Genomic DNA, 9,952 nt, shown 5'->3' on the forward strand with positions numbered 1-9,952 from the left:
GCCCCTTTATATTTGATTATTTTTACACTTTGGTCTTTTATATTTTAAATTTTTTTTTTCAATTTATTGTTAAAGTTAACTTATGTTTAAAATTAGATAAAAAAAACAGTACGTTAACTGTTATATAATACAAAAAATATATTATTATGATTTGATTTGAATTTGTGTTAGAAATATGAATTATATAATAACATATTATTATACCATATAACTCATTTTTCTGTCTAATTTTAAACTTAAATTAATTTTTAAATAAACAAAGCTTGGGCTGTTGTCAAATCTGTAAAGGACCCATGAGTGTGGGCCCAACCCAATTCCATTCAACGGTTTGAGCAAACTTTTCTAGACGTGGTCGGCGGAGCATGACTTGGGCTAGCCGCCTTTTCAGCCCACCATTGCCGCCCTGCTGACCTGGAATTTTTTTACTAATTTTATAATTTAAAAAATTACATTATATTCATTTCAATTTATAATCATGTAATAAATGATCAATTTTATAAAAAAAATTATTAAGTTGATTAATAATTTTTAATAATATTATAAAATTTTAGTTAATAATTAAGATAATTTTATTTTATAAAAGAATAATTAGAAATTTTAGCTTTGTTTCGTTTGACTTTGGGAGATAAGTTTTTAAAAAATATTTTAAAAAGAGAGTTTAGAAATTTCTGTAGTTTATTTGGCTGTATATTTTGAAAATAGTTTTGGAATTTGAGAGTTTGAAATGATTTGATAATTTGTTATAATTGAGTAGATATATGTGAGAGAAAAAGTGATTGAAAATGAGAAAGGAAAGAGAAAAATTGATTGATTGATGTGTAGGAGAGAGAAAGTGATTTTGGAAATTTTTTAAGAAAAATTACAAACCAAACAAAATTTTTAAAAATTTTCTCTAAATTTTTTTTCTCAAAGCCAAACCAAACAAGGCTTTTATTTTTTCTATTAATTCTATTAAATAAAATATAATAACAAAAAGACATTTATAATTTTTAAAATTACAAAAAAATAATTTATATTTTAAATAAATCTAAAATATATTTATAATTTACTCGAAATAATACTCTCTCTAACACCAATAAAGGCCAAATCTAGACTCAGTTGTGATCCTCTTCATTACGTTTTTATGATAAAGAGAGTTCATCTATTTTCAAATAATAAATTTAATAATTAATTAGAACTCTTTATTTTTATTTAATAATCTTTGAATATAAAATAAAAATCTTTCATTACATACATATTTAAAAATCTTTCATTACATACATATTTAAAATTTGAAATATAGAGTATCAAACTGAAACGTCTCTCACTCCTTGGTTGGATTCCACGCTGGAAAAGTATATGTTTGGTCGTTATAAAATTCCCGAGATTCCATCTCTTATCTTTTGCTTGACATTTTCTAGCTAACCAAGCAGAACACATGAGATAATTGGACCCACATTTACAGTTCATTTCATTTGAATTTCACATTAATTTCGCTTTTCCTAGTTCCAGCACAGTAACACCTCCACCAATATTTAAACTTGCCACAGAGCTTTAATCACCGTCTTCAAACCCTGAGACATTCTCAAAGCGGAGAAGCTAGCTTTGCCCTCAGACTCATCGTCGTTGATTCTCCTTTCACTAGAGGTATGCGATGATCTGTTTATTTTCTGCTGGATTCTAGGGAAAATTGAAGCTTTCTTTCTGTGATGATAGAAAATTTAACCCTTTTGAAGTCTTATTTTTATTTTTTTTCTTCTAAATTTTCCTCAGCGATACGAGGGTTTGATTGTGATGTTTATTTCTCGATCTGGTTTAACTTATTTTTTGTTTAGTTTTATTGCTCTAAAATTGTATGTACCGCGTGTGCTTAGAAGAACACGTAAAAATTATAGTAACAGCAAAGAACTTCAAGCTATTATCAGTTCTGGGTTTCTGGTTTCCTTGCAAACAAATGGTTTGGGAAGAAATAAATTTGGAATCTTATGGTGGATTGGGAGGGCTTATTAGCAGTCAAAACTATGTGTAGTTGTGCAATTTTATATTTAATATGCTAATTTATATTCATATCATTTTGATTCATGCAAGCCAAATCGTGGATTTGTCGAAATTTCAGTAATTTATACAAATGAAATACAAATATCTACTGTCTTTATCAGCCTTACCAGAAGTGACAAAGATCAGGAGGTTGGTATCACTAGACAGTAGTTAGTAAGTAGGTAAGGATCTAGTGTTTTATTCTTGTCAAGTGGACTCTGCCCTGTGATCTAGCTCATGAACCTTGAAATACTTTGTTTAGCAGATGATTAGGTGTTCAAGTTCAACCTTTTGTTGTTCATCTGTAGATAAAAAAAAATGCCATGTTACTTCGAAAAAAAAAATGAGATAAAACATGGCATATTGCATATGCCCCTGAAAATATCTGAAGAACAATCTTATTCCTTGTAGTTTGGTTTTTGTATTTTAGGATTGAATAGTGCTATAGAAATGGGTATTTGCCCATAAATCCTATAGCTACTTTGTGGTCTGCACTTCTCTCTATTTTAAAACAATAAATTACCATTATTTCTTTATATATTGATGAGAGTGTCCTTACTCTACCAAGTTTGGTGATGATCTCCTATGTAAATTAGTAGGTGAAAAGTACTTTTCTTTTGGAAAGTAATAGTATTCAAGATTGAATCTATGAAGATTGATGTGATAATGGTGCTTTTGTTTAAAAGTGAAAGGGTTAGGCACTATTTTTTCTTATAAGCTCTGCTCACTATTTTGTCTGCTCTAAATCCGTGATGTGTTAATTATTACTCTTGAATTTCTATCATCAATTTTCATTTGTTTCCTTTGACATTGAATAGCATCTAGTATGATCTGCAATTATGTAGTTTGTTGTCTCATCGGAGATTGATTGTGTAGTTTTTTAGGCTTATTTTTGTTTGTTGTCATGTTTATTCGAAAACAAATAGCAGTTTGACATGTCCAAGAAATTGTGCATTGATATTTTTTTTTTCCCTAGTTTTTGGGCTTTGTTTTTATTAATTGAATGTGATTATATTGTGGTCAAAATTACAAGGTATTTATTTAAGTGTCTCATCATACTACTATGACGTGCTAGTTTCTTATAGTTGTTTGTTTTACTCTGACAACATCTTCCTTGTGCTAGGTTATAAAAGATGGCTGATGCTGAGGACATTCAGCCTCTTGTCTGTGACAATGGAACTGGAATGGTCAAGGTTAGTACAAGCCCGGCCCTGAGATTTTCGGGGCCCAAAGCCGATAATCAATTAATAAATTTTTGGGATCCTTCACATTTTTATTTTATTGAATGAAAAAAATAAAATATAAAGGTAAAAGATAAAAGATTTGTGTTACTTAGCATTACATTACAACAACTAATAAGTGTCACTTGATCCTCGCTCTTCTTGCATTTTTAAAAGCAAATAAATCACTCGTACTTGCATAATCTAGTTTTTTTGTAAAATCATTTTTAATGGATAACAATGCTAATTATTTTAAATGGGCCTTTCAATTTTTTAATGGGTCAATTTATTTTAAGTTAGTTTGGGTCTTCCTTAATTTTTTTGGATTTAAAACATACAATATATTACACTAAACTATAATAGGAGGGGACTCCTTTTTTGGACATATTTTCAATGGATAACAATGCTAATTTTTTTGAATGGGCTTTTTAATTTTTTAATTAGTCAATTTATTTTAAGTTAGTTTGAGCCTTCTTTAATTTTTTTTGGACTTAAAATATACTCAATATATTACACTAAACTATAATAGGAAGGGGGCCATTTTTTGGGTCTATTTTGAAGGGCCCTAAGCCATGGCCTGGTGGGCCGATGCCCAAGGCCAGCCCTGGGTTAGTGAGTGTCAAATATTCTATGTAATTCAGCAGGACTTAAGTTGCTCTTGACAGTTACATTTTCTGCTTTTATTTCAATTATGCAAATGCTGATGTCTTCTTTGCCCTGACATCTACAGGCTGGATTTGCTGGTGATGATGCTCCGCGAGCAGTGTTCCCCAGTATTGTTGGCCGACCTCGACATACAGGAGTCATGGTTGGCATGGGTCAGAAGGATGCTTATGTTGGTGATGAAGCTCAGTCAAAAAGAGGTATCCTCACCTTGAAATACCCAATTGAACATGGCATTGTCAGCAATTGGGATGACATGGAGAAGATCTGGCATCATACTTTCTATAACGAGCTCCGTGTTGCCCCTGAAGAGCACCCAGTACTTCTTACAGAAGCACCACTGAACCCGAAGGCAAATAGGGAGAAGATGACTCAAATTATGTTTGAGACCTTCAATGTGCCCGCCATGTATGTTTCTATCCAGGCAGTTCTGTCTCTTTATGCCAGTGGTCGTACAACAGGTTTGTATTCATATTTGTCGAGCTTATTTTGTTTTGCTGGATAGTCTTCTTCTCTAGTGCTGACTCGCTATTTGATATATAGAAAAACTCTATTTCACTTGCAAACCACTTGGGAATGACTGTCAAGATCTTTCTTTTGACCATTTTGCTCTATTTAGTATCATATCATCTTATTAAATCCGGCAATAACTTCAAAATAGTGGAAAACATTTTTTTGGGAAGCATTTTGTGCTGCAAACTGTAAATTGTATGGTGCCATTATAAAACATTAAAAAAATTAGGAACTACATTCTATGTTGAGAAAATAGAGGATTGATTTGGTTAATTATCAAATCATCCATGATTTTGTATGTTGCCCATGTTCTGGGGGCAGCCACTTCTTACGTATAATGCCAAAGGTTAGGTCTGTATCCAATCCATCTGTTCCAACATCGGGCATCCTTGATTAATGGGGACTGGTACTGAGGAATGGCTTTGAATTACCTACATATACAGGAGATATCTGTCTGAAGGACATGCCCGTGTTATGCCTTTTTTGTTTTTGGGGTGCTATGCTAATCTTCTACGCATGATGGCTTGCTCATTAACTGGATATTTGTTATATTTGAAAAGGTATTGTCTTGGATTCTGGGGATGGTGTTAGCCACACAGTGCCAATTTACGAAGGTTATACCCTCCCACATGCAATCCTTCGGTTGGACCTTGCTGGTCGTGATCTAACAGATTCATTGATGAAGATCCTCACTGAGCGAGGGTACTCCTTCACCACAACAGCTGAACGGGAAATTGTCCGTGATGTGAAAGAGAAACTTGCTTATGTTGCCCTTGATTACGAGCAGGAGTTGGAAACTGCAAAGAGCAGCTCTGCAGTGGAGAAAAGCTATGAACTTCCTGATGGGCAAGTGATCACTATCGGAGCAGAGAGATTCCGCTGCCCTGAAGTTCTATTCCAGCCATCGCTCATTGGAATGGAAGTTGCTGGAATCCACGAATCCACCTACAACTCCATCATGAAATGTGATGTTGATATCAGGAAGGATCTCTATGGAAACATTGTCCTTAGTGGTGGATCAACCATGTTCCCAGGGATTGCTGACCGGATGAGCAAGGAAATCACTGCCCTTGCTCCTAGTAGCATGAAGATCAAAGTGGTGGCACCTCCTGAGAGAAAGTACAGTGTCTGGATTGGAGGCTCAATCTTGGCATCTCTCAGCACATTCCAGCAGGTAAATTATGTGCCTTCAACACAAATCTCTCTCTCTCTCTCTCTCTCTATATATATATATATATTTGGTATGACATGTATATGCGAGACAAGTTTTCTTATATCCTTGTTGGGTAGCCATGAGGATATGGAAAATAAGGTTGAAGCTTAGCAAAAATGGTTGAATGTTTTCTCAGTTCTTATTGCGGTTATGTTCTGTTGCTTATGCTCTCAAAATGTTGCAGATGTGGATATCCAAGGATGAATATGATGAATCTGGTCCAGCTATTGTTCATCGGAAGTGCTTTTGAGCTGGGTGAAGAGAATGCCCTCGTTGTCTTTTTCTTTTCAAGGTCCTGTGTGGCTTGTGTCATATGTGAGTTCAGTACAGTTTAGTTTTGAAGCTTGGGATTGTAAGTTTGATTACCATAATATGCATTTGAACTAGGTCTTAGGAGCCAAACCATTATTTTCAGTGGGTGGCGGGAGATGAATCTTAGTTATTCAACTTGTTTGCATGTTTTACAATGTTTCAGAAACAACTTTTTTAGGTTCTTTTTAGGAGAGAAGGCAAGTTTTATCATCCTTTTTTTCGCCCTTTATGGGATTTGTGAGTTACTCTTGTTTATTATTGTGTGAGTTTTTGATTTAAATATATCCGTCTACATTAAACTGTCCAAAAGGTCAAACTGTATAGTTGGTGATCTTTCTTCCTCATGATGTGGGTTAACGCATATCAGTCGATGAATTTTTGGTTTATTTGACTTGTCAGCCTACACAGTAAACTGAAACTGTCCTCCAAATGGATGAATTGCACTCGTGATCTTTCTTTCAAGACACTGGTTAACATTCATCAGGCGATGAATTTAGGGTTTGTAATACATTTTTACGGGTTCCCACCTGTTCAAAGCATTGGACATGGGTGCCTCGTGTTTCTCTTGCTGTGGTTGGGACATGGTGACATTTTAATCTTCAATCTTTCCTTAATTGTGTGTGGACTTGTTATACATGCTTTATACTTCAACCATATCTTGCATCTCTTTTGGGCTCCGATTGGTTTCCTGTCCGCCAAAGGGTTTTGGATATGTTGTTTTCTGTTGTGCAATTGCTGACTAAATATTCATGGAGTGTTCTATGCACATTTTGGGTCCTATTGAACAAATTTAGTTCTATGCACGTTTCTTGCTTTTGGTGTGGGATTGATGTGCATCAGGCTGATATCTACTTCAATTTTAGTTTCTCGCATTTTATTTTTTTGGATAAATTACATAAAATTTCACTAGTTTAACATAATTATATTAAATTCATTTTAAGGTTTTTTACTATAAAATATTTAGGGTCAATAAGAGAATTTTTAGAATAAATGAAGTTATACATTTTTATAATAATGTTATGTATTTTTGTGATAATATTATGTATTTTTCATATCTCATAAATTGTTGTAACTGTATCAAAAGATTAACATTTGTCATAAAAATAAATAACATGCATTAAAAATATGTTCCAAAGTGTATACAATACACACTTTACAAAATTTTACCCACACAATCTCAAAAATCATTTTTATAACCAACGGATGAAATGAAAATTTCCAATGAGTATGCGTCATTAAGTAAAAAGGTTCCAAATAAAAAAATTTGGGTTGGTAACCTAAAATTTTGGTTTATAGTTTGTTGTTCTATCATTTCTTAAATGAAGCACAAAATAAATAATTTCAAAGCTAAACTATCATTTGGTACCCTTGAACTTTGTTTTTTTGTTTTTTGTTTTTTTATTTTGATTAGCTTGGACCTAATCAATTCGTTAGACTTTCAGATTTATCATCAATCAAATCCCACATTACAAAAAATAAATGTTGAAAGATTATATTACCTATGATCTTAGGCTTCTTAATCTTTCAAAATTTTTGATAACACAACAGATTGAAACCATCGGGGCCTGGAGCTTTGTTCTTATTACAATCCTTAATTGCAGCCAACACCTCAGCTTCACTGAACTCTGCAACCAGATGATGAGAAACATAGTTTGCCTTAATGGTGTTGAATGGCCCTTCCAAGACGGGTCTTTTGACCCAATCCTCAGCAAACAACTTCTTGAAGTGTTGGTAGATCTCTAATTTAACCTTGCTAGGATCCTCATAAGACACCCCGTTAACTACAATAGAGCTGATCATGTTTCGACTCTGTCTGGTATTAGCAAAAACATGGAAAAATCTAGTATTCTTATCTCCATTTAGAGTCCAGTTCAATCTGGATTATCTGAACTTTGTGTGTTGTTTTGATGTCCTGAGGAGTTTGTAGTAGTTTAGTTTCTAGTGTTGAGTTATGGTTGTGTTAGGCTGCAAGTCAAGTCCAATCTGTTAGAATTCTGGGTCTGGGCTGCTAGCATGCTAAGTGCGGAAGGTTGGGGGGTTTTTGTCTTGCTGGGCTATTCTGTTTTGTTCTGCTGGGTAGCTGCAGCTATGAAATTCATAGTGACATCTGATATGTTAAGGTGAGCAGGGTTGCTGAGATGGTTGTGGATGGAGATGGTCTAAGCATCTGCTGGTATGATCCTTGCTGTGTGTGAGTGGGCTGGTACCTTGTCTTTGGTTTGCTACTGGTGCAATCAGAGTTTATGGATGTTAATTGGTGGTGTGCTATGTTGGTCTGTCATGGTGCAACCTGAGTCTATGGGCTGTTGTCTGTGTTTGAAAGTGTGTGATTCTGGGCTGATGGCAAAGGTTCAAATATGCATTATCTGGGCTGATTTTGCTTAGAGCTGCTATTAGGCTGCAAATCAAGTCCAATCTGCTGGAGTCCTGGATTTGGGCTGCTAGCAAGCATAGTGTGGAAGGTTGCAGTTGACTTCTAATATGTCAAAGTGAGCAGGGTTGCTGATTGAATGGTAATTGGTGTTTGAATGGCAGAGTTTAAGGTCCTAGTATGTTATGCTCAGCTACTGGTGCAACCACAATAAGATTCTGGGCTGCTATTGTATGTTATGCTCAGCTACTGCTTGGTGGATGACTCTGTCTGGTGATTTGGGCTGATTGTGGTGTGCTTCTATGGTGATCTGTCTTTTGACCCAGCTGTGGAGTGTTTTTGTTGCCATGTTGTTTTTGTTTTGTTTTGTTCCGCTCTGTTTGTTGGTTTCTCACCAACTTGGAGCCTCGAGTGTGTGCTAGCAGATGATTTAGTGTGCGTTTAGGTGCCAACCTAGTTGGGATCCAAATGTTTCACTGTGATGCTTTTTGGACTCTCTTCTTTATTGATGTATATTATCATACTCGTTATGTTTTCCATCAATAAAGCTTCTCTTTTGCCGATCAAAAAAAATTAAGTGATGAGCCGAAAGAAAAACAAAAGAAAGCATTTTTTTTCCTCAAAAAAAATGGAAGAAGAAAAGACTGTATGTACCTATTCACATATCTAGTAGAAAAGGTTGCCAAACTAATTGGAAAAAAAAAATAAAAAAAAATAGAGTAGTGTTTAGAAATCAAGAGCTTGTAGTCCCTTGAACAAAATCCAAGCTCCAAGTCATCGCACGACACCCTCATATGCCACCTCTCTGCTTGTACCAACCCTAACTGTACCATCTACAATCACAGTGAAATTCACCAGTCCATGTTTCCAATCCAAACTAATCTCATCAATCAGAGTCTTATTATCAATGGACACCAACAAGGCATCAATACTCGCCGGCATGATCGACTCGTCATCCTCGTCCAAATAAAAAGGAGCCATTGATGTTGATGATAGAGAAACACCATGGTAGAGAACCGAAGCATTAAGTCTTTTGTAAAAGATCTTGCCTTCATTGTTAGGGTTTTCCACCGAAATGCCGATGTTCCAATGAACAGTTAGTGAAGATGAAGATGAAGATGAAGATGATGATGATGATTGGGAGATGTGGAATGGAGAAACTGAGATCGAAGTCACTTGAATTTTTGGTGGATACCTGAATGAACCCTGAATAGCTAAGTATGTTAAAGCGCCAACAAAGATTAGTAATACTAAAAATCACAGGCAGTTAAACGTGCTAGGCTTCTCTTCTGCGAGTTTCGCCGCCGCGGTGCTTGGTCTGTCACCAATGGTGGGTAACCCATTACTGTTCCATTGAGAATTTCCATTGAGAAAAATAATAATGAAAATCTTCCTCACCCTAACCCTAATCTCAACCCTAGCCCTAGAGATTAACTTTTTTTTGGGTGTTAAATACCATCATCATCATCATCATCATCATCATTAATAGATACAGAAATCATAGTTGCTTTGGCCTCATTTGACAATATCACTTTTTCACTTAAAATTAAAAAAATCATTAAAAAAATTAAAAAGTCAGCAACTTATATCAAAAAGTCAAATATTCTTTTTTTCTCTACTTTTTAAATATCATATCGTAAAAAA

General features: G+C 34.7%; 1 protein-coding gene across 1 annotated transcript; it reads left to right on the forward strand.

Moving 5' to 3' along the window:
• Positions 1-1,266: 1,266 nt before the first annotated feature.
• On the forward strand, positions 1,267-6,246 carry LOC114316878 (actin-7). The gene is made up of 5 exons (XM_028263555.2): positions 1,267-1,626; positions 3,140-3,209; positions 3,967-4,360; positions 4,973-5,586; positions 5,810-6,246. Exons 2-5 carry the CDS (start codon positions 3,150-3,152, stop codon positions 5,873-5,875), a joined length of 1,134 nt encoding a protein of 377 aa, XP_028119356.1. The 5' UTR covers positions 1,267-1,626; positions 3,140-3,149; the 3' UTR covers positions 5,876-6,246.
• Positions 6,247-9,952: the final 3,706 nt, after the last annotated feature.

The sequence above is a fragment of the Camellia sinensis genome, chromosome 12, assembly GCF_055761805.1.
Source record: "Camellia sinensis isolate YWXY chromosome 12, ASM5576180v1, whole genome shotgun sequence".
Lineage (NCBI taxonomy): Eukaryota > Viridiplantae > Streptophyta > Magnoliopsida > Ericales > Theaceae > Camellia > Camellia sinensis.